Source organism: Physella acuta, unplaced genomic scaffold (assembly GCF_028476545.2).
Source record: "Physella acuta isolate Inbredline_101_S28 unplaced genomic scaffold, ASM2847654v3 ptg000716l, whole genome shotgun sequence".
Lineage (NCBI taxonomy): Eukaryota > Metazoa > Mollusca > Gastropoda > Physidae > Physella > Physella acuta.
In genome coordinates, this window is record NW_026732234.1 from 635,518 (window position 1) to 660,639 (window position 25,122).

At 35.2% G+C, this 25,122-nt stretch overlaps 2 protein-coding genes across 4 annotated transcripts; one reads left to right on the forward strand and one right to left on the reverse strand.

Moving 5' to 3' along the window:
• Nucleotides 1-895: 895 nt before the first annotated feature.
• Nucleotides 896-9,728, forward strand: LOC131949838 (targeting protein for Xklp2). Of its 2 annotated transcripts, none has more exons than XM_059311847.1 (16): nt 896-1,107; nt 2,824-2,865; nt 3,191-3,256; nt 3,381-3,444; nt 3,588-3,656; nt 3,755-4,340; nt 4,492-4,677; nt 4,797-4,965; nt 5,105-5,291; nt 5,587-5,809; nt 6,028-6,126; nt 6,352-6,528; nt 6,610-6,756; nt 8,274-8,388; nt 8,485-8,677; nt 8,848-9,728. In XM_059311847.1, exons 1-16 carry the CDS (start codon nt 1,011-1,013, stop codon nt 8,951-8,953), a joined length of 2,526 nt encoding a protein of 841 aa, XP_059167830.1. In that variant the 5' UTR covers nt 896-1,010; the 3' UTR covers nt 8,954-9,728. The 2 variants fall into 2 exon arrangements, with proteins under 2 accessions (XP_059167830.1, XP_059167831.1); XM_059311848.1 differs by having other exon boundaries at nt 8,277-8,388.
• A 4,020-nt stretch (nt 9,729-13,748) lies between these two features.
• On the reverse strand, nt 13,749-22,496 carry LOC131949839 (uncharacterized). 2 transcript variants are annotated; one of them, XM_059311851.1, is made up of 13 exons: nt 22,411-22,496; nt 21,144-22,305; nt 19,226-20,489; nt 18,924-19,008; nt 18,412-18,575; nt 18,116-18,188; nt 17,296-17,498; nt 16,359-16,870; nt 15,404-16,120; nt 14,942-15,097; nt 14,394-14,572; nt 14,204-14,271; nt 13,749-14,051 (listed from the first exon to the last, which is right to left on the reverse strand). In XM_059311851.1, the coding sequence occupies exons 2-11, from the start codon at nt 22,266-22,268 to the stop codon at nt 14,492-14,494; spliced, it is 4,380 nt and encodes a 1,459-aa protein (XP_059167834.1). In that variant the 5' UTR covers nt 22,269-22,305; nt 22,411-22,496; the 3' UTR covers nt 13,749-14,051; nt 14,204-14,271; nt 14,394-14,491. The 2 variants fall into 2 exon arrangements, with proteins under 2 accessions (XP_059167834.1, XP_059167833.1); XM_059311850.1 differs by having other exon boundaries at nt 22,377-22,484.
• Nucleotides 22,497-25,122: the final 2,626 nt, after the last annotated feature.

The window sequence follows — 25,122 nt, forward strand, 5'->3', positions numbered from 1 at the left end:
ACAGTGGCGATCATGAAGGCTACCCCAGATCTTTGGTGGTACATGCGACCCAAGAGGTGCAGGGAAGAAACTCTGGTTATTAACACTCTACATTTAAGTAAAAGCTGTCCTGCAACGTTTTAGCACTTAGTAACTATTACTTGAGTGGTTTACTAACACCGAAATACATGCGAGTGGAAGGAAAAGCATTTTTTCGCATTTGCTTAGACAATATATTTGTACAAGTGGTTTCTTTGCTATGAGCTGAATTTTTTCCCGACTTATGGAACACCGCAATAAGCTCACACCATTTTAGGACGGTGGGGGACACCCCCCCCCAGGTCTTTGATACAAAAGGTGATAAACACAATGTTTTTTTTAAAAAATGTATCCCGTTTTGATGCCCCCCCCCCCCGCCACCCCTCTCCCAAGTTACGGCCATTCATTTAAGTTTGGTTTGGACAATAGAGAATGCGGTGGGTTAGATTTCAGTTTTAGAGCATGAATCCTGTGTTAACTTTTGTATTGGAATTTCGATTTTAAATTAGGATAATAATTTTAAAAAAAATTATAACCTAGGCCAACACATACAAACATAAAAATAAAATTGGGAGGGCCAGCCGAGGATTACAACATGGCACATAATATTGTGGACCATAACCATTGTCAACCTTAACGAGGAGCCTTATTATTGTAGTCATGCACAATATGTAATCAGAGTTTATTTATTTTAGACTGATAGATATATGCCAATATTAAATGTCTTTTAGGCTTTTCCTATTTATAAAGACAAACATATAATACATAATACACACTGAATGATAAAAAATAAATAACAAACACACTTATTTTTAACAAATCAAATTCAAGATTATCCATCATGACCTTTGCCCAAGGGCTCCGATTGGCCAACTCATATGTGCGGGCAGATTGAAATTTGCTTAGCAAATGGCGAACTAGTGTTTTCCTTTATTTAGTTTTAAAAATATCGATATATTTTAGTTTAAGAACTTTTAAATAGCATAGATAACATGGACAAGAAATGGGAATTTGATGCACCGCAGTTTGTGGATTTTACGCAGCCTCATGAGTATGAAAGTGTTTACGATGACACATGGTTTGATCGTCGTAAGTTGAAAATTTTGTACTACTGAGTCGGTGAGGTGGGCCTACCAAACCTTCCCACTGATCTAATCTAAATCTAGAGATCTAGATTTATAGATCAAGAGATGTAGAATTGGTGCTAGTCTAGAATCTAGTAAGTTAACTAGATCTAGATCTAGATTTCCCTTGTTTCAAAATGTGAAAATACGGATTGGGTAGACCTATGGCCGGGTTGGGATTTGATTTGTGTGGGTGATTCGAATGAGGAAGAGTGTGTGACGGAGTCCAAAGAGATTTGGTTTGGAGTTTCCGTAAGAATGTAATCTGTCTGTATCCGTATCTCTATAGTCTATAGTATAGATCTAGTCCTACTGCTTGTATAGAAAAATTAGATCTAGGTCTACATTCTACTAATTCTAGATAACTTATGCATGGTTATGGCATATTTTACAAAATTTAGCAGAAAATTCAATAGTCAATAGGCCTGAATAGGCCTACCAAATCACAATCAATCATCATCAATTCATTGGTTACCTCTCCACCTTATTTAGATCTAGATCTAGTACATTTTAGATTCTATATCTATATTTTTTCTACTTATTCTACTAGATCTAATCTAGATCTAACTTTAGCGGAATTATTTACTTAACTAAATTGATAGATTATGGAGGTTTCTAAATACAAAGTGACTACTCGGAAGATTTTTCTCCCCATGTCTCCACTTAGTCGGCAAAAGATAGCTCTGCGCAGTGACCCAGGGTTAGGGTTAGTTAGGATTATGGATAGGATTAGGTTTGGGTGTTAGGGTTCTGCGGTTGTAAACACGCGCATGCGCAGTACCATAGAAAACATCGCCGCGATGCAAAGTCATAGTTTCTCTCCATTGCGCATGCATATCTTTAGCATTGTCCTTCTAAATATTAATAAGTTTTACCAGTAGATCTAGGACTTGATTAATTTTCTTGAGTTAGAGGAAGATTTAGACTTTATTAGTCAGTGAGTTTGTTCAAAGATTTCATTCTAGATCTAGTATACCTGAAGGTGAAGTTTCACTGCACTGCTTCTTATTCTTAGCCTTTTTGGAGGTATCAAAAATCACCAGCTTCACTTTACTTCATATGACATGAAAGGTGCATTCACCAAACCATTCTTAAAAGTAATAGGCCCTAGTAGGAACAATGAATTTTTATTTTTCAAATTACATGTAGATCTAGGCCTAAATCTATAGGCCTATAGAATATATATAATTCAATGTGTGTGTTTGTCTTTTTTTTTTGCATTACTACACCTTTCATCCGATTGCAATAAAACTTTATGAAGTTGTTGAGAATACTCCTGGGGACGCTTCCGCTTTTTTTTTTTCAAAATCGCATGGGTGGCAACCCAACAGGGCGCGATTCAAATCTTCTCTATATACAGTATTTAAAAAATAAAAGTTTGATGGTGTTTGACTTTGGGGACGCTGACCCTCGTCAAGTTCTGTTAAACATGTGAATGAAACTATACAATACAGATTAGTCCGACCACTTTTTTCTTGTGCTTGACATATTTTGAAGGGATTAAATATTAAGAAAGAAATCACATGACATCCCATCATGATAATCACAAGTCAGCTACTAAGCCATAATAGAAAAGTAAAAATTAATCTCATCACGAGCAACACACACAATTCTGACGTATGTGTTGTCATGTCAAGGTTCCACCATTAAATTTTCTTTTTTTTTATATTTTTTAATACAGATTTTGAAGAAGATGAAATTAATGGACTTGGCAAGGAAGGAGGTACATTTTTTAAGCATTTTAAAATCTATTCACTTTAAATGTGGAGTATCGTTTCTTCCATTGTTCTGCAATGGACTTTGGAAAGTAGCTGTTGGGGTTATGGTTCTAGTGTGAGTTGGGTTTGTGTTGAAATTATCAAGTTATATTCAGTATTGGTATTTATGTAGCTTATTACCAGTAACCTAACACTCATTTTTAAGAGCTCTCCACTACTTCCGTGGCCTTATCGGACCCCAATATAGTCTTTTATTATATTTGCGCAGCAGCATTAAATTCCAATTTCTTCATTTCAATCTGAATTAACAGATTTGTTATTTTCATATAGGTGGTGGCAACGATTGTGCAAAAAAATCACACAGAGAAAATGCTCTTAGAATTTTAAAAACAGCAGGTAATTTTCTGTTTCTTTTTTTATTTTTTGCTCAATGTGGACTATTGTTTAAATTTTTTTTTTGCGTATAGTGGGAGATATAAATAGGTAATTATTAATTTTTTATTGCTTTTTAATTACCCAGGTAATGCTGTGCGCATTGAAAATAATAAGGCTGAGCCAATGGAAATTGGGGAGAAATCTCCAAGGTATGTTTTTCTCAAAATAAAACTTATTTTTTTATCAAAATTGAAACAAAAAACAACCATATTACATGACACATTTTTACTTTGATAGTTGGAAATTATTTGATAATGTATTATTGTAAATCATCACCCCTTTTATTCCACAGTTCATCATCTAAAGAAAAATCAGCTAGGATGTCTGTTGCAGAGAAACATAACTCTTCTGTCAGTTCTGCGTAAGAAATTAAAATTTTACTTGTCAATCAAGTCTTTATAATTTTAATATTTCGTACTTTTAATTAATTTGTGAAAATGTAATGCTTATTATTTACAGAAAATTGTGCCCATCTCCTAGCAAGCGTCAGAAGATGTCAGAAGAACAGCCTGAAACTACTCATACCTCAACAGTAGACAAAGCTGAATTAAGTTCCCCTGTCAGAAGATCCCACACCCCTAATGTGGATAAACCAATAGATTCTCCAGCTGCAAACACTAGACAGAAGACATTAAATAGCAGCAAGTTAATTCATTCTGGATCTCGCAATGGTTCTCCAAGGAAAAGAATGGCAGGAAGTAATTCACCTGTGATAAGACAACAAGGGACCAGCTCAGGTCAGAAAGCTGTGAGGCGATCTCCAAGGAAGCTTGTTAAATCTCCAGGCCAGTCTCATAATTCAACTGCTCAGGGTTTTGCTTTGAGGAGATCACAGAGCTTAAAGGTCAAGTCTATGTCTAAATCAAACAGCATGGGGACTCTAGCAAAGGCTGAAGCTAGTAATGCTGCTAAGGGTAAATTGTCTGATCAGAATTCTGGATCCATGTTAAATCTTAATAGCAAAGTGAAGACTTCGGAGGAAATTGAATTGGAAAGGATTGCTGCATTAAAAAAAGAGATGGCAAAAACACGCAAGCTTGCACAGGTAATTTAATTTATGGTTTGGAAAAGAATTTTTTTTTGGTACTATTTCATTTTCTTACTTTACAATATAAGATCATCTACTTTAATACCCTTTTGGCCTATTCTGTTGTTTGATCCTGAAACATATTTATTCTTAATATTTTTCTAAATAGGAATCATACAAGAAGGCAATGACCGCTCAGGGATACGTACCAATAAGATCAAATCAACCTTCAACTCTTCCTCTAGGCTTTCATTTTAAAACCGATGAAAGAATAAAAGCACCAGATGGTCAAGTCTGTGAACAGAGAGTGAAGGATTTCGCTAAATCATTACGAGAGGCCCTTCCACAATCAGCTGTAATTTTTTAAAATCAGGCTTCTTTAAATTTTTTGTTGCTTGAAATTTTAGCTTAAAAATTTCAGCTAATCTAGTCAGGTTTTGAACACATTATTGATGCTAAGTTAATTTTTTTCAGCTTCCAACAAAACCAACAATCCAAGGACTGACAAAGCCCAAACCTTTTAAACTTCATACACAAAAGAGCACTGGCTCACTTGTACAACCTCAGAAATATGAGTCAATGGCTGAAAGAGTGTCAGCTTTTCATAACAAGACTCCTGATCGTTTCAGAAGTAGACCTAATGGTATGTTTTTATTATTTTGTAGTTTTTGAAACATTCAATATTTATTACAGCTGTAGAAAAACAATTTACATGTCTAGTTAATTTGTAAAACTTTAAGTATATTAACAAGTTTAAACAAAAATTCTGTTTGACATTACAGCAAGCAAAGAACGATCTCGTTCAGCTACAAAATCTAACACCTCCGGGTCTGGTCATCGACTGAGATCACAATCCCCCAAGCTAACTGTGCCAAAAACACCGAATTTAACAACAAGGGGAAGATCAAGACCTGTACATGCATTGACAACAGAGGAAAAAGAAATGTTAGAATTTGATGAACATCAAAAGTTAGTTGCATTTTATATTGTAAATGTAATTAGAATCTTTATTTAGTTTGTTTGAGGCGCATTCTTTTTTACGAGGTAGAGCTATACAAATAGGAAATAAATATTTGGATACAACTTATTGCCCTTATTTTTACCACAAACAAGCTGTGATTGACTGACAAAATGAGGCTCACTTCAATGGTTAATGATCAAATAGTATTGACACTCAGCTAGGAAATCACACTAAACAAATATAAATACACATCTTATACATCTCAATTTTACTTAAGTACACTTACCACTCTCTGAATTTCAGGCAACAGTTCAAGGCTCATCCTGTTAATCACAAAATATTTGAGGTGCCAAATATTGGTGTACCAAAAGTGACCCCTAAACCCACCACTGTTGCTGAGGAGTTCAGCTTTCATCACAAGAAATCTGAGAGTGTTGGGGATATAAGAGGGGCAGGGGCAGAAGAGGAGGAGAAGTATGAATTTCATGCACGACCTGTCAATCCTAAGATATTGCAAGGAACGGTGGTGAGTGAATTTCCATTTTTCTAGGCATTTTACTTATAAAATACAACCCATTGTAGTGTCTTGCATAGTTAGTAAATACATTTAAGTAGTTAAAGTTGAAATAGATAAATTATGTGTGATTGTTTGCTCTTGTTAACCAATTACTTTAAGGTATACACTGTATTACACTAATCTCTAACACTTGTTTAATATTTGCATGCATTTAATTTTTTTAATAGGGTGTGAAGCCAGTTGAACCACAGGCCATTACTATTCCTGAATCTCCAGCATTTGCCTTAAAAAACCGAGTTAGAATACCTATTGAAGTACCTAAACAGGTTTGTTTACTAGGAAGTGACGCTGGTTATTGATAAAAGACTTGTCAATTATTGGGCTATACAACTTACATGTAAATAAACAAACAGGGTTTAAATTTCATAATTTCATTGCCCTAAAAAAAAATGTATTTGAGGTTTTGTAAGCTGTATTTAGTTGTTTTTATCATATGCTAACAAGGATGTAAAAACAAAATTAGATAATCAGTTTGCTAATTTCCTCCACAGGATGATAGCAAGAATGCTATTAAAGTGAATCCAGTACCATATACTGGTATCCCCTTCAAGCCAAGACTAGCACATCACCGCACAGTACCTGAACCTTTCACAGTGGATGAGAGAAGCAGAGAAATGCTCTCTAGAAAGGAACAAAAAATACAACAAATTCTGGAAGAGGAACGCAAGGTTTGTGTTTATTTCTACTCTAGTACAAATCTTTAGTTTTTAGCTTGGATGAGTTTTTAAAAAAAAAGTTGTTGATTACAGGCAAGAGAGTTCCATGCCCAGGATTTACCTAGTGATAGCCCTGATACACTGCCACCAAAACAAACCCGTCCACCTACTCAACCTGAACCTTTTCATCTGGAAGCTGATGAAAGGGGGCAAAAATACAAGGAGCAATTCAAAGCAAAGGTTGGTTGATTTTTAAGAGATACTTTATTAAAAGTTAGTCTTCTGACCAGTTAAATTTTGTAATAAATGTGGTTGCTTAGACAATTGATAAAATTATTCTTTTAGCATCGATCGATAAAATACTACTCACTTTTCTGTACAGCCCAGGCCTAAATTAGGGATAAAGACAGAATACATATAATGGACACCAGCGAGTAGACGAGATTCCCTCCGTAATATTGTTGACATGGAATAAAAATGTGCTTTTTTAGATTTAGGACCATAAAACTAATAAAAGATAAAATTTTATTAAAAACTTAAGCCTAAAATTAATTCAGAAATGTAATAGTTTTAGAATCAATGCTATACAAGTTGCAGATCCAGAGAACTTGAAAATAATTTGTTGAGTTTAAGGCTACATTTCTATTTATTTTCATCAAGCCTAAGTTATAACCCGATGTTTCACTTTCGTAAGACAAACAGTGATTGGCTGTAAAGGAACTCCGTGATCGATTTCTGACAGCCCCACTTTATAGTTATTTTGTTTACAAAACTTTGCAGATCAAATTTTTAAGTAACTATGCAAATTTAAACACCATGACCTATTGTTTCTATTTTTAGCTTACAATGTGTACAATAAAATTTATGTCGGCCATTGTTTATGTCGCCATTACACGTGAAAACCAAATTGTTTTTTCTTTTTTTTTTCTTTTTATTTAGTTACCGAAAATATTAAAAACATCAAATATATCCAATCTTTAGTAAAGTCCGAAAAAAACCAGACAGACAGGATTTTATAACCATATTAATTGTAACTACGCCGTGCAAGATTTTTAAATGAATTTATACACCTCTCAAATACCTTTGAGACTTTTCTCGCTGGTGTCCATTTGGATAAATGCTTTACTGTCTAATGTGCCTAAACTATTTATAGCACATTTATTTGCATGTAGTAATGGAAGTCTCACTGCTGACAAAAGATAGCAACTGAAGGCAGAAATAATTAGTTTTCTTGTTGATCCATCACCAATGATTAATTTTCAAGAATTTTTATGAAGTTGATCATAGTTTTAAAAGATGATTTCTAACTTGATAAAATTAGTATAATTAGTACCATTAATTAAAATATCTACGCTGTTGAATGTGACTTTGATATTAAGTTAATTAATATAGATCAAATTACATTTGAAAAGAGTAGTTCTTTTTAGCATTTGAAATAGTTTTATTGAAATATTAGTAAGTTGATTTTTTAAAATAATTGTATTATGCAATTGTAAAATTAATGAGCTATATAGCCTAAAACAAAATATTCCTAGACAATTTTTTGTACAGTGCTCTGTTTTATTTTTTTAATTATATATAGAAATTTTTAAAAATGTATTGTTTGCGATACAATAAGTTTAAAATGTTTTATGTCTGAGCATAAAAATGTTTGAGGTCCTGTAGGTGCATAACATTTTGTTTTTTACAGACTTTTAAGCTGAATGTCTATAAACCATTGTTTTTAGACATTGACCTGTATTATTTCTGTTTACAAGCAGATTGAGGAAGAAGAGCGAGCAGCCAGAGAGGCAGCTCAGTTTAAGGCTAGACCTAATGATGTGATACACAAAGAGCCATTCCAAGCCCAGAAATCATCTAAACCCCTTACAGGTATGTTGTTCCATAATTACACATGTAATGTTATGTTAATAATAAAAACAAACTTGGCTATCACGACTCCTTACAACAACTGAATCAACTTTGCAGAGATCAATGGATTTGCTCTCAACACTGACCAGAGGGCCTCACAACGTGAGGTTTTTGACCAACACATTAAGGCACGTGAAGCAGAGATAGAAGCTTTAAAAAGGCAGAGAGAAGAGCGAATTGAACAAGAAGAAAAGGCTGCTGTGGCTCGTCTGAGACAGGAAGCTGTTCATAAAGCATCAGGCATTAAAAAGTAAGTCACAAGTGTACACTATTTTTGGATCTTTTTTTAAATGAAAGTTTATCTTAATATATTTTAATCTAATGGGTTAACATGAGTAAAAAATGTTTTTATCAGCTGAAAAGTTAAATAATCTTGAACTTTGTGTTTTTACAATGTTACATGTATTCTTCCTTGTTCAGGTATAAAGCTGTTGTTGTAAAGCCTAGTGACAAACCACTAACAGAAGCTCAGTCTCCAAGGTTCTCACAGCGCATCAGATCAAAATATGAGAGCACTGATGTATAAATACACAATTTTCTACACCTGTTATAAATTTTTGTACAGGATGAATCATGGAGATTCACACTAATAACATCTGAAATTAAAACCCCCTCAGATATTAGTGTTACCTGATGAAACAAGCCACCAGTTGTGTTGATGTGACCTCTGGTTCCTGCATCAGCTTGTCATCTGTCTTATTTGCCTGCTATTTAATTGGTTCTATTGTAAATCATGTAAAAAAATTTGAATGTTTTACTGTTTTATTATAATGATGAAGTTGAAAATTGTAAAGACATCTATTCACAATCATTCTATCATATCTACAGTCATCAACATGCTAACTTGAGGATAAAGAATGAATTAATCATACTAAAACTGAACGTATCAAGATTTCTGTTGTATACATTTTCACTCCAAATTGCAGGATTACCCTAAACCTTATTTAATGGGGACCAAGCTATTTTGTTTTAATCAATTTTTAATTGACTAACAGCTAATGCCCATTTTAAAAATTGTTCGTTTCTGTTGATTGCTGTACATAAGAGTATTTTTCATGTGTCTTTTCTATTGGTTATTCAGAAAATGTTTTTAGAATTTTAAGATTAGAGTTGGCGGTAAATCTTTCCTCTCTCTTGTTAACTGTACATAGTCCTTTTCTTCAGTCACGTGGTTAAGTGTCTTCCATTATTGCAAAAGTTTAGTACATTGGGAATGTATTGTTACTTACTATATTAATTTTATTATGTGCCTAATATTTTTAAGAAAAATGTCAACTTATATAAAAGTATCACATTTTGTACGACTTTGTATCTTTTGTTTTTTAATGTTCAAGAATGAGACAGTATGGGTAGTTATTAAAATTAATGAAAGGTCATTCTAATAACACCAGAGTGACCAGTTATGTTAATTCTCACCATCTAGACTAGACAGGACAAATGAATTGTTTCAAGTCAAGTAATCTCGTAGGCTTTTGAGGCACCACCGGTCTTCCCTTGGTCCAGTTATCTAAATTCAACTGGACAAGTTTGATAGTATTATTAGACCTTGATTCTAATTAAATAAAAAAATTTAAAATTCAAGACAGCCTAACTTCATTAAATTGCTCAGTTAGACATAAGTTTAACATTGAGAAAGAAAAAAAACTACTTAATATAAAAAAATAATCTGTTTAATTTGACCTCAGCATTATACAGAAACAAATGTTTCAATGTGTTTGATAGTCAACAAAATTTATATCTGGTAAATACATTCTCATTTATATTAAGTGTAATTGAAAACTTAAGAATTTATCAGTTTGGCAGACTTGTCACAATCACATTAATATGGTATAAAATTACAAGTGGTCAATATTGCACAAACCGCCGGTCTTCCCAAGTCAGGGTTAAAAAAGAGGGCTGAGCCCAGTGCTAGTGACTCTGCCTTATATTAAATAACTAAGCTACAGAAACTGCAAATACATTGTGTAACATCCTTTTCTTTTAAAAAGATGTTTGGACCTTATTGTTCATCCAATAGGTGGGCATACTTTGTGTCCAGGATGTCTGCATTATTGCTCTAAGATTTTAGATGGTTGCCTCACCTCATCACCATAGGGGGCCTATATTTTAGTAATAACCCCTATTTTGTGCTTTCTAATTTAGTAAACTAGAAAAGAATGGATTTTTTGTTTGTTAGATCTAATGATATCTGACATTTGACGGTCTAAGGCAAATATAACAACCTTTATAGTATCAAGCTTTTAAATGCACTGAAAATTATTAAATAAAATAAATTTGCTTTCTTTCATAAAAGCTTTGGTTGCTAGTGGGATCTTTTACAGCAGTGGTTCCCAACCTTTTACGATTGGCGACCCCCTTTTATAAAAATTAAGTGACCCGCGACCCCCATTGAATTAAAAAGCCGAAATTAGTATGGTAATTAATAAGCACTAAAATAACATTTTCTAGTAGACTTTCAATATGAACTACTCTTGATAACTGTTTTAATAACATGAGTAAAATTGCATACTATTCACTAAACATTCGTGATTAATTTTTTTTTGTTAACCCCAACCTATGTCATTATCATTATCTTAATTTTGTTTTTAATCGAAAAATAGTGTTGAAAATCTATTCTCGAAAAGTCAATCAATTTTACGTTTGGGTATGAATGGTGAATACTACACCAAAATTGAGTGTGCAGTTTTTTTATCTTTCTCGGAATCATTCTACAAATCAAAGAATTCATCTTGTAATTCATCGTGAATGCTGGCAACATCGGGGGAAGAAGAGAATGGGTAATGCGTAAATGCAGATTCTTTTTTTTTTCAGCTCAGAGAAATAGCGCTGCAATTCGTTTTCACTTGATTCAAGATGCCCAGAAATTTCTTCTTTCAAAATTTTAATTATCTCACAATTAGATTCATCTACCACACTGCAGAGTTTCTCAAATTTACAATATTTCCAAGATTTATTTTCTTCGCCGATTTTGCAGCTTTGATAAAAATGCCCCGAGATTATCATGGAGAGTGATAATATTCGTTCATTTTCCCTGAAGCTTCAGGTTATGCTTATGTTGATGCTGCTAGGTATGATACTCTCCCCAACCACTCTATGTCGTTTTAAGCATACCAAAAGGTCTTGTTTCCTTTGCATTTCCAAGAACAATTTGATTTCAGATTTCAATTCAAAAACACGATTCACAACAATTCGTTTGACAACCAGCGCACTGTAGTGTAGAAGAGCAGAAACTAGGGATCTTTATTCAGGTCTTTGCTCAGTTCTTTGAAGGCTCCAGATTTTATATAATTTACCACTTATACTAGCAATGGAGTCTTGATGGCGATTGGTGAGGGCAGTGGTTAGGGAGTTAAATCTTTTTTTACTGCTTTCTGAAAGCTCGATTTTGACCTAAACGGAACATAGATGGTGCACCATCCGTACAAACCCTCACAGCCGTTTTAACCCATTTTAATTATCCAATTTTAAAAAAAAAACGTATTTATTTTCTCCATGCTTTCTTCACAAAAGAGCATCTCTTCTTTGCTATCATCTAAATGAATATAGACAAAGACCAACAACTGCGAACACGAACTCCCGTCTGTTGATTTATCAACTTGAAAAGCAACTAATGGTGAAAGCTTAATTTCAATAAAAATGTGTTATTTAACATCTACAGACATGTAAGAATTAACTTCACCATCTTCAACATGCAGCGTTTGATGAGATTTTCTCCTATTGTGTTTATTTTTTTGCTTGGCATTTTCTGTCGCGACTTCATGTGATGCTTGCACTAATGCTGTGTTTCCTTGGTGAAAACTTCCTGTTCTATCAAGTCTCTGACGTTTGCAACTAGCTTCATACTGACGAAAGAACTCCATATCTTTTTTGGTGTGTTTCGAATGACTCGTCTGAAATGACGTTTTAGTTTTGAAGATTTCATAAACTCGTGTCTGAGAAAAACTTTGTACAGTACGCTTTGCTTCTTCTCTATTCCCTTTCCAGCGATGTTAGTAAAGCCGAATTTCAAAAATTCTTCTAAATATTTATGTTTTGTATCAAATTACTAAGGGGTTTAGTATACCAGTTGGCGACCCCTCAGATAGCCCTTCGCGACCCCCCTGGGGGTCGCGACCCCCAGGTTGGGAACCCGTGTTTTACAGTTTAGCTACAAAGCTTTTGTTAAAGAAAGCAAATTAATTTTCTTTCATTTTCAGTGTATTTAAAAGCTTGTTACTCTAAAGGTTTTTTATATTTGTTTTATTTCAGCCTGACTTGTGTAACCAGAGATATAACCCTGTCACAATCGCTGAAAAAACTGAATTTTAAAATGGATTTATCTATCTAGTTTCTTTCAGGCAGGAAAAAGAGACAAAAATTTCTGGGTTGAGGGGAGGGTCTATATCAACTTTTCTGTTTTGTCAGGAAATTCCTGAAAGAAACACTGCCCTCTACCTGAGTTTGGTTTAGGTACACCACTTTTATTACAAGTGGCCACTGCTAAAGTAAGCTCTATCCCTTTTCAGCAACCGAATGCTTTAATGTTTGTGTACAATTTTAAACACTTCCATTATAAGTTATGGCAAGGCTGGCATCTTTGTTTGAATAAACCAGACGAGCCGACCCGCTGCGTATCATACGCCGCTATTTAGTTGTTTTTTTCTACTTTTCAGTAATTTATAATTTGTGAATTCGACAGTACCAATGCTGCCATTGAAAATATTTGCTTAAAAACACTACCCCCCCCCCCCACGTGAAAGCAGCCTCCTCTTAGTTACCTCCTCTAAGTTTAAAATCGTTTCAAACTAAATTATCTGCCCCTAATAACCGTCACCAAACCCGTCTCTGTGATTGTAAAATGTAAACAGAGTGAACACCACTCACCAGATCATGTGGGGGTGGGGTGGGGGTGGTAGTGATAGAGAGGAAGAGAGGGGACTGCAAAGGCGCGCTTGCAGCTTGTTTTTTAACTGATCCCAGAAGAGAATTATATATATATAGATATTATTAATACAGTACTGATTAAGAGCAGGACATTAAATTATATTTTTACAAAATTACAAAAAGACACAAAAACAAAATGTTAATAATTTAATTCAATTTTAAAATACTGCTGATGTGTCTGAAAATACTTTATTCTAATAGTCATTAACATCAACTGAGATTTTTAAAAATGAAAGACAGGGGTGGGGGGGGGGGGGTGTGGGAAAGATGTGACAATATGCTCATTGGTTTGACAAACAGTTCATCCTGCATGCAAAACGTAAACATTTAAAATATTTAAGTTGCTGTGCTAATGTACTCAACAGTTAAATAAGCCATACACACTAAATAAAACTTTGCTAAAAAAAAAAAAGGATCATAAATGTCAACCAGCTGTTGGCTTACATCCATTTATAATGAGTATGATTACATAAAATATTGTAATTACATCATCAAGATATTCAAATGGACATTGTATAATGGTTGGAGGAGGCACTGTTTCAAATTGTATTTTTACACTCTATAGGACACTACTTAACCTTTTTCCATAAAATAATATTTTACACTTTAAAATCCCGAGCTATTGAAAATACATGTTCATTCAAAATGATAATTCTCAATGAAGATTCTTGGAATATTCCCTCATTTAAGACTGACTTCACCTGAAAAAGTAATAAATTAACATTTTGAATGTGATTTATTATTAAATTTATTTTAAAGATTTATTTTTAAATTTTAAAGATATTTTCTATAATATTTATTTAAAAAAAACAACAACAAAAAAACTAGGTAGTTGATATATAATGGAATTTACCAGATAAAAATCAACTATCTGCAAGAAAACTGATGTCTGAACATGGATAGAGCTTCTGTTTGTTGGACCTGATATTGGTTAAATAATGAGATAATTTTTATTTTATATTAAATGTTAACTGATGACTATTTATACAAAAAAATATGATGTGCATTAAAGTATGTAAAAGAATTATTACAATAGCATTTACCAGTAACATATCCATTCAACACATGCCAGTGTTAAGCTACTGACATCTTTAGCTCATTGCTTTCCTTTGAGTTAGAAGGCACAGAATAATTCTATCACTTAGATTTGAGCCAAAGGGGATGACATAACCTCATGATTCTCTGTTATGGTAAACATTTGTGCTTCAACTTGACCAGCTGCCTAAATACAGGATCAAAAATTTCAAAGTACAATTTAAAATTTTCAAAATAATTTGTATGTAAAGAAAAGTGAAGCTTCCTTTTCGATCCTGATGGTCCATGGGACAAGGGAAGTAAGAGTTCACCTGTTTCTGTGACCTCGGCATATGTAGGGATAGTGTAGTTAGAACTATGCCTAGCCACCTTTATTTTCCCTAACATGAGTTAGGTACCCATCAGAGCTGGGTGGATGTTCTACTGATGTTAACCAGGATTCAAACTAGATACTTCTGGGTTAGCAGTCTAGCGCTCTACCACTAGGCCATGCCGTCCCATGATTTGTATGATGTACACCTAAATGACTTTGAACAAGGCCTATATTTAAACCAACCTGAAGTGCTATGTCATGATGTGGTATGAAGACCTGTTGTTTGCTATCCTGGACCATCCCAGGTATTGAGGTACTTGGAAGAACTATCTGGATCTGAGCTCCAGGGTGGAACTGAAGAAGGGAGTTGGGTGGTGAACTCAACTGATGGCAGAAATTCTGAAAAAAAAAAAACAGTACAGCACACATAGATTTAAACCACTGTTTGCTATGGACTGAAACTAAATGACATTGACAGATAAACAGACATCTCTGTAATACAATGTAGATGGGGTATCATCTATTATACAAATTGTCAATTGATCTAAATTCAATTGCTTTTATTATACACCTGTTATGGTAAGTACCAACTTTAATACTAAGCTATTAATCCTTCAAGTAGCATCTGGTTAGCCAGCTAGCATGCATATCAGGTACTGCCATGTATGATGTGTTAAGTGACCACAATCAAAAAGGAAATTTTACCTGATTTGTTAAAATTAATGTCGTCTTCAATTCTGAAGACAAATCACAGTTTGGAGCATTGGAGGTCAAAGGTTGCTGCAAAAATATTTGTGTCTGGCAGGCTGGCTGTTGAGGTGACAGTATGACAGGGGTGGAGTAGTTTTTTGGTGTGGGCGACAATATCTGGGGTGACACACCCGTGTGTTTCCTCCTCTTCTGAGCATGTGCGGCATTAATACCAGGGCTAACATGAGCCACATTCTGATGTAAACTTTGGTTTTTATTGGCAAGTGGTTCGACCCCGTGAATGTCATACTTGGTGGACTTTCTTTTCTGAGACGGCGCGTGCATGTTTTCACTGGATGTGCCTTGCTGGGGAGAACTTTTCTCCTTGTCTGAGACTGACAAGGTGTAGGACCTATGTTCCCAGGGCAGGTGGGTAACAGCCTTCTGCTGACCTCCCTGCTGACCTCCAGGTAATGATGTAGACTCCTGAGGGACACAAGCCTTCAGGTCCTCACTGCCATCTTCAGTTTTTAGCTCTGGGAAGCCTGACGTGTCGTGACCTGTTGACTTCTGGGTCAAGGTCACAGGTTCGGACACACTGACATTTGTGTTATCAGACAACTTTCCATCAGGATTGCCCTGTAGCTTGCTTGCAGTACCAGGCTGTGTACCAGTTTTAGTGGCCTGATGTGTGCTAAACTGGTCTTGTTTCTGCTCTAATGGGGCATTGTTCTGGGAGGATGAAAAAATATGAAACAATATTTTGACTTGACCTGTTTAGAGAACGGCATTAAACAATTGAACAATTTAGAATTGCACTGTTCTGGTGTGTACAGTTAAACTTAACATTATTACACTCTTCTTTTTTAAAATCTTGTTCACAAAGACACTGGTCATTAAACATAGTTAATTCAAGGGAGAGCACCTAACAGTAAAAGCTGCATGGAGATTCTGGAAAATAAAGACTTACCTCCCCTTGACCATGTTGTTTCATGTGACTCCTTAGAGAATCTTCCCTGACAAAACTGGATCCACACTCCTTGCAAACATGCACCCTTTTGTAACAGGACACGTTTCCTCGTGCTCTGCGCTCGTCCACTTTCTCTCTAGCTGCTTTATTTTCTTTCAGTAAATTATTTCCTAAGCTTGCAGCTGTGCTTTTTTTACCCTTCGCTGCAGCCAGCATCTTGTCTATGTGCTGAGTTTGGACATGTTTCTTCAGGCTACCACTTTGTTTTGACGTAAACGTACAGTAGTTACAGCGGTAAGGTTTGACGGACAAGTGTATGCTGTTATGGCTGCGCAGGGCGTTGAGACTAGTGCAGGTGTAGTCACACTGTTGGCACTTGATCATCTGCTTGGGGTCGTGCAGCTTGGAGTGTTCTTTCAGCCGTTTCCTGGAGGAGGTGACAAAGTCACACTCGCTGCAGCTTATTTCATTTTCCTTGGAGTGGTTGAACTTCACATGGTTCTTCAGGTTGCCTGCATGGAGGTAAACAGAGATGACAATGTAAATAAGGGGATATCATAACATGAATTAATTGCTTACCCTAAATCTAATGAGTTAGTATTCAGACTCATGTTTATAGGAAGTCTCGCAGTCAACACATCCCCAATGAATAGCGTACTTAAGTCAGGGAAAATAAAACGGCATGGCAATCGGTCTTAAGAATAAATAGCTATAATTTATCAGACCATCTGATTTGGAAGGGCACATTACTTTTTTTTAATCAATTAATTATTTACAGTAATAATATTTTTTTTATCTAGTTTCTCTTACAGAAAATTGAATAAATCAACACCTAATTATAATACATGACAGTTGTTAATCAACCTATTCCATTAAAAAGTAAGAAAACATTACTAACACAAATATGATAAATTGTAGGAAACCACTGGTTGCTCACCTCCATTAGATGACTTGTAGTCACAGAACTCACACTTGTAAGGTTTCTCTCCTGTGTGAATGCGCATATGGCGTTTGAGGTCAGAGTTGATCTTGAACTTGGCAGAGCATGTGTTGCAATGGAAGGGGGAATCCCCTGTGTGTGTGCGCAGGTGGACCACCAACTGGCTGGAGTTTCTGCTGGCGTGGGAGCAGATTTGGCACCTACAAAATCAGGGGGAATAACACATTTTAGTAGAAAAAAGAAGATTCTAATCAAGTCAGAAACACAATTTTAAGACTTAAAATTTGTAGGAAATATGATGTCATATCTATGACTTAGTTACCCTTTTGAACCACTCGGTCCATAGGACATCAGTATTCTACTCTGTGATATTTGAAGGAATAGCATGGTCAGCTATGCACCTATCTGCCTTTACTTTCCCAAATGTAAATCGAGTGTACTCAAGGAAGACCTACAGACTCAAGACTTTTTGGTTAGCACTCATATACTCTACTGTATGACCATGCCGTTCTGTGCAACTTAGTCATCATCTTTTCCCTTTTGTGCCCATGACACATGGGAGCCTCCAGAAAAAGCTTTTTCTACTTTTGCCAGTCTCTGGTGATTTTCTTAGCAGTACCCCAAGATAGTCTTGCTTTTGTAATTTTTTTTTTTACTGCTGTGTGCCTCCACTTTGCCCTTGGCCTTCCCTGTTTTATTCTTCCCTTAGTGGTTGACGTAAAAAGTTGATCCCACACTTGACATTTTCTTGTCCAACATCGAGATCTTATCCCCATGAAATAAGGCTAGTGTTAGTATACAGTACAGCAAAACTTACTTAAATGGTCTTTCCCCTGTGTGTATTCTCATGTGTTTCTTAAGGCTGCCACCATCCACTGTAGCATAGCTACCTATTGTAATACAGGGAGGGTTTATTTATTTTCAAACACAAAAAACATATAAACAATATACACCAACTTCTCACTGCGTACTTTAGTGAAACATATAACCTTAGGTTTTAATAAACTACAAGTTAAAAGTAAAATACACCTTGATAAAAAAAGTTACCAAATCAAAATAATACTAATGATTATTTAACACTGGGTTAATTAATAGAAAAAGGATGCAACTTACATAGGTGACATTTGAAAGGTTTAATCCCTTCATGAAACCTGGAGTGGATCTTGAGTTTGTCAGACCTGTTGAAACTTTTATCACAATCCTTGCACTGAAAGGGCTTCTCACCAGTGTGTATTCTGTAGTGTCTCTGGAAGTCTTTGTACACAGTGGTTTTATAGCTAGGTGAAAATATAGAGGTATTTGTACAGTACTTTTATAGCTGGTTGAAAATATTGTATTTATACACAGTGCTTTTTTAAAGCTAGGTGAAAATATTGTGGTATTTGTAGTTTTATAAGTAGACTACAAATGTACTTATACACAGTGCTATATTAAACTCAAAAACTCACAAAGCATATTTATTACGGTAGGTTTCCTCCTTTAAATTGGAACTTTCATCTCATATATTGCCCAAGTAACAAAATGTCCACAATAATACAATGTGTAAAATAACTCCATTGAGAGTTAAATACCTGCATTTCCACAATAATACAATGTGTAAAATAACTCCATTGAGAGTTAAATACCTGCATTTATCAACTTTGCATATGAAAACTTGATCCTTCTTTATCTCCTGTTTGTCCTCTGACACTGTGCTGGCAACTTCTGGAGCTAGTAGTAAAAATTAACCAAAAGTTTACTACACCTGATTGTACAGATGAAATGTGAAAAGATACAACAGTTCCTATACTTAAAAACACAAAATTTAATCTGGCAACCCATTAAACATAACCCAGCATTTATCAACTTACACCCAAAAGGTTCAAAAATAAAACTGAAATAAGCTGATATAATTCAACAAAGAATAAGAATACATAAAACAACTTACTCTCTCCAAGGACATTTTGTGGAGCAGGTTGTTTCTTTACATTCACATCTGCAGAACTATTTTTTACAGTGGAAGGCTGTGCACTGCCAGTTACTTTCCTTGGCTTCCTAATACATTTCTCTCTTTCCACAACCAGTGGTTTGGTTTCTTTAATTTTAGCTACAGGTGTCTGGTTCTCCTCCACCACAGTGTGAGTAGGCTGAGTGATGACATATGCTCCAGTAGAATTCCCAACCACAGATTCTCCTGGTACTGTGATAAAATGGGGGAAGGGCGGAGTGACAGTGGCCAGGTTTCTGAACAGGTACTGAGGTATGGCCACTTCTGGGGCAGTATTTTGAGTCACACAGATGTATGTGTTCGGCTCGTTGCCAAGCTGCTGAGTCAACCCGTTGCTGGGGTACATATTCTGACCAGTGGCAAAGGCGAAGACAGATCCTGCATCTAGAGAACTCCCCTCCCTGATATTTCCTTCACTCAATAAGGTACCAGGCTGGTCTGAACATTTCGGCAGCATTAAAATACTGCCATCGCTGTTTTTAACCAAAATTATGACAGAATTTTCATCATATGACGCGGACGTTGTGGGTGAATACAAACCAATTGTGTCATTACCGTGGGAAAGGATGGCCAACTTAGATTTAGAGATGTCATCTGTTGGTATTGTCTGATAAACTAATGAGGCTGTTGGCATCTTCTGACTTACTGGTTTGTGGGTGACCAGATGAAAAGCTGTGGATGGGTTGATCCTTGTCTCCCCTCCATCATTCAGTAAGTCCTGGGCCTCTAGGTATACTGGAGCACCTGAGTTAAATTCAAGGGATGAAACTGAGTTCATTAAAAGATTTCCTTCAGAATTAACCACCCCTGCACTTTGATAAGAAACATCTTCGGACGGTATTAACATAGGACAAGCATCTCTATCTATGTATATTGACTCCGCAAGTGTTGAACTTTCATTATGCAAAGGTGATTTCTTTTCTGTTTTCTCAAGTTTAAGAGCTGCACTAGATTGTAACCTGGTTCTACAACTGGCACTTTTAGCAGATGCTGAAATATTTTTATACACCAATGGCCGTGAGCTTTTCTGGGCATGAGAAATGATAGGGTGCTCATCAAGAGCAGAGGGCTGATCTGCAATGGTAGGAGCCAGTCGATGGCCAGCACTAGATGGACTGGTAAAGATGGCCTTGTAGCCTGCCATTGGCTGAGTCTGGTTGGCCTGCTGAGAAGATTCAATCAAATTTCTGTTGCTGGAAGACATCTGAAAGTGAACACAACTTTTTTAGTGCTGACTCAGTCTCAGGAATAATAAGACTACATAAAAGTTACCTCTTTACCTTGCTTTGACAGAGAGGTTATGTGCCAAGGTACTATACAGACAACTTCCATTGTCAAACTACACCTATTCTAATTTAGTTTTTGCCAGATAAAAGATAACACCTCACTAGTAAATCATGTTATTAACATTTTTGGTGACACCAAAAACAGAAAAACAAAAATACTGCACAATCCTAATAAATAGATGTAATAAAAAAAACTTAATTGATATAATTGTATATGCTTTTGCAATATTGAATCACAATATTTACACTACTGATAACCACCCAGCTTATTGTTTTTGAGAGAATTAAAATTATGTTACAAATAAAACTTGCATCAGTAGAAAGCAGTAAAATTAAGAAATACTAGCTTTTCTTTCTTTAGAACTAATAGTAAAATTAATAATTAAATTTTTTTTTGTTTAAAAAAAAATAATTTTATTGAATAATTGAATTTTCAGTTAAATGTAAAAATAGCAATTATTGTTTTGGTAATCGGAGATGCATTTTAAAACCATGAATGTTTGTAAAAAGTTTGTTTTGACATAAAATGAACAGTTAATTAATAAAAAAATGAGAATCAGGTCAAGACATACCTTGCTTACACATTTTTTACTGCTGGGATCTGAGATAAACTCCAGCAATGGAGAACAGGACAGCAAGTCATCGGAGACACCCTGCAGCCTTTCCCTTTTCTCCACAGAAACACGTCTCCTTGTTTTAGCATCCACGTTCATAATGGGAGCGCTGGCTGTGTTCTCTCTGATGTAGTCAGGAACCTTGTGAGAGATGGAGTCACTGGCTTGTGAGACTGTGCTGACATTCTGGCTCAGGCCCATCAGGGAACGCGGCATCTCTGGTGTGATTTTTCTACCCAACATGGCCGCAGATATCTGACCTACTTCTAAGTCCTCTGGACATGGGGTTGAACCATGTGAGTCTGAGGTCACATCCACATCAGAAGTGAATATTTGCACCCTGTCACTGTGTTGTGAGAGGGGTGTGTCAATCCCACATGAATGATTGGTGTCAAACTGTGAGTGGGAAGTGAAGTCTTCAGTCTTAATGCAAGACCCCTGGGGCTTTGGCAAGTTAGACGTGTACAAATCTTGTGTGCAGCTGTTGTGGTCAACTGTAGAAACTGACCACAGGTTCCTGGAACACAAATGTTTCTGGGAATCCAACCTGTCACATTCATCTTTTATTGAAGATGCAAAAGAGTTCGGACTGACAACGTACACAGCTATATCATCTGTGGAAATACCTTTAACATGTCTTGTTGAAGACCTTTTCTTATATAAACATTCATTACCTGGTTCTGTTATTTGTGTCAAATTATTTTGTGTTCTGCTCGAAGACTTTTTATGGCCAGGTTGTGTAGTGCTGTGGCTGGAGAGACTTAACAAGCTGTGACTTACACCTGCTGGGGTTGAGCTCAAAGGTAATGTGGTGGTGACATTCCTGGGCCTGTTGCTTTTCTGTTTAACGGAGGATTTCTTTCCTGAGGGCACATCAGATTGATTTGAGTAACAGATTTGTCCTCTAGCACCAGCAGCTGAAAATTGAGTCATCTTTTTATCTGGATCAAGTGAATTCACAGAAGGCTGTAAGCTGCTCATATTTGAGAGATAGCATTCTTTTTTATGATTTATAAACTGAAAAATATCAGAGAATTCTAGGCGACAGGCTCCACAGATGTGAACATCCAATATGCCATCCATTTTGTTCACTTAAATTGAAATTTGTCTATTAAATGATCTGAAAGAAAAAAATGCTTTATTAATTTAAAGGACAGAGTAAAACTAAGGAGCATTAGAATGATTGCTAACCTGAAAGTTTAAAAGCTAGGCGACATCACAATACCTTTACTGAGACTAGAGAGGTCTACACTTTTAGACAGAATTTCTTCGCGGCATCTCTTTGTTAAAGAAAGTCTACCGCCCTGGAACAAAATGGAATTTATAGGCCCCTATATTACTTTTACCAGTGGAATATAGAGTAGATAGTAGATAGATTTAAATCTAGATCTAGTAAAGTAGTAATGAAGTAAAAAGTCACAAGTAAGGTAAGTTCTAACTTCTTAGTCTAGTAGTATCATTATAGTAGCTTTACTACAGTCAGTAACTAACTCTAGGTAAAACTCCATTTTAGCGTATTTTATTTCCCGCTTGACGTTCACCTCCAGTTGAGCGTATTTTATTGTAAACACAACCGAAACACACAAAAACGTTAGGAAAACACAGATCTACTTATTTTTTTTTTATAAATGCGATTTTTTATTAGAAAAGGTAAAAAAAAACCATAAAAAAGCATTAGAACTGTTCCAATTAACTATCGTGTGATCGTCAGCGCGAGAAAAATCCTTACACGCCTTACACAGTCGCGGGTTCACAGTGAGTTCACATTGACTTTAATTACCAGCATGTTATTCTAAATTTGGATTTTTCTCAACTTTTAAGAAAAATGTAAATTATCAAAATCTAAAAAAAAGTCTGTCTCTTTGTTTTTTTTAATCATTTTTATTCATTTGTTAAAACAAAAATACAATACAAATAATAATAAATCGTGTTTTCCTAGTTTTGTTGGTGTGTTTCGGTTGTTATAATAAAATACGATCAACTGGAGGTAAACAAGAAGCGGAGAATAAAATACGCTAAAATACTAAAATGGAGTTTTACCCTAACTCTAGCTATGCTGCTATAGTAGCTAGATCTAGATATCTAGATCTCTCTAGTACTCGAGTCTAGTTTCACAGCTGACAGCATCACCCTGGCCTATCAGCAGGAAGAGTGAATTGAATAAAGTAAAGACAATAAAGTTTACAATTCCGAATTCAGTCAAGTCTAGTGAGATATAAATCTAGATCTAGAATATGTAGATCTCAGATTTAGATTCTAGAATCTAGTTAGTTTAGTTACCTACCGATCCCGATAGGCCTAAAAAAATTATCTAAAATAAGTTATGCTATCCAAAAGGTTTTTTTTCCAAAAAACTAATCGAGAACGCTCTTTGCCTTTTGGTTATTGTAAATACCGCACCCAAAAAATTAATTTTAGAAACATCCATATTTTTTAGAAGCGTTATTTTTCAATGAATTTCTAAAGAAGAATAAAACCAATTTTTAGCATATGGCATATAGAGCTAGATCTAAACCTAAAAACAATGTTTTAAAATTATCAGGTGCTTAAAAAGTATTATTCAAAGCTTCTTTCAGGCATCTATTCAAACGAAATAGAAACAAACAAAAAATTCATAAAAAAACGTTTTAATAACAAGATTTTATGTACTAATGCACTAAAAAGTAGAAAATAAATTATAGACTACTATTTAAATAACTATAAAGAAAAGCGTGGGTCACTTTAGTACTTTAGTACCTATTGGATACCTTTACTAATATTTGAGAAGAGACCCACGCTTTTCTTTATAGTAATTTAAATAGTAGTGTATAATTTATTTTCTACTTTTTAGTGCATCATTACATAAAAGCTTGTTATTAAAACGTTTTTTATGACATTTTTTTCAGTACTTTACATGTTTTATTTACAATAGAGTTACATATTGCGCGCCTACTGAACGTGATGTCGCAGCCATTGAACGTGATCGCGCAGCTATTGAACGTGATGACGCGTGTGGTGTGGTTGGATAAGCATGCCTACTAATTCGGTCCGAATTTTAATTAATTCATAAAAAATTAATTAGGCACTTAATTAAGTCAAATTTTGTTTCAGATTGCATTGTCTTCATGTCTTGACCCACGTGCCAAATGTGAATCGTATCGGTCAAGCAGAACTGTCCGAATTTTCACTCCTGCGTTTCGATCTAGATAGACTGACGACTGACGACAGAGGAAGTGAGTTAAATAAAAGCTTGTAAAAAAAATTCATAAAAACGTTTTAATAACAAGCTTTTATGTAATAATGCACTAAAAAGTAGAAAATAAATTATAGACTACTATTTACATAACTATAAAGAAAAGCGTGGGTCACTTTAGTATCTATTGGATACCTTTACTAATTTTAAGGAAGACACCTACGCTTTTCTATATAGTTATTTAAATAGTAGTCTATAATTTATTTTCTACTTTTTAGTGCATTATTACATAAAAGCTTGTTATTAAAACGTTTTTTATGAATTTTTTTTCAGTACTTTATATGTTTTATTTACAATAGAGTTACATGACTAAAAACCATTGCGCGCCTACTGAACGTGATGGCGCAGCCATTGAACGTGATGGCGCAGCTATTGAACGTGATGACGCGTGTGGTGTGGTTGGATAGACATGCCTACTAATTCGGTCCAAATTTTAATTAATTCATAAAAAATTAATTAGGCATCCAATTAAGTCAAATTTAATTACAGATTGCATTGTCTTCATGTCTTGACCCACTGTCCAAGTGTGAATCGTATCGGTCAAGTAGAAGTGTCCGAATTTTCACTCCGGCGTTTCGGTCTAGACAGACTGACGACAGACAGACTGTCGAGAAAGTGAGTTAAATAAAAGCTTGTAAAAAGATAATCTATCGTTTTAGGTACGAAAAATCGCCCGCGACTAGATCTAGTAATGTGAAAAACAGG

What these genes read in the sequence shown, in the direction of transcription:
- LOC131949838 (XM_059311847.1), top strand. Translation starts at nt 1,011, where the DNA reads ATGGACAAGAAATGGGAATTTGATGCACCGCAGTTTGTGGATTTTACG. An exon ending in TGACACATGGTTTGATCGTC is followed by an intron (nt 1,108 to 2,823) that starts GTAAGTTGAAAA and finishes TTTTTAATACAG; the next exon opens with ATTTTGAAGAAGATGAAATT. An exon ending in CTATTGAAGTACCTAAACAG is followed by an intron (nt 6,127 to 6,351) that starts GTTTGTTTACTA and finishes TTTCCTCCACAG; the next exon opens with GATGATAGCAAGAATGCTAT.
- LOC131949839 (XM_059311851.1), bottom strand. Translation starts at nt 22,268, where the DNA reads ATGGATGGCATATTGGATGTTCACATCTGTGGAGCCTGTCGCCTAGAA. An exon ending in TGCAAAGTTGATAAATGCAG is followed by an intron (nt 18,576 to 18,923) that starts GTATTTAACTCT and finishes ATTTTCACCTAG; the next exon opens with CTATAAAACCACTGTGTACA. An exon ending in CATTAATTTTAACAAATCAG is followed by an intron (nt 15,098 to 15,403) that starts GTAAAATTTCCT and finishes TTTTTTTTTCAG; the next exon opens with AATTTCTGCCATCAGTTGAG.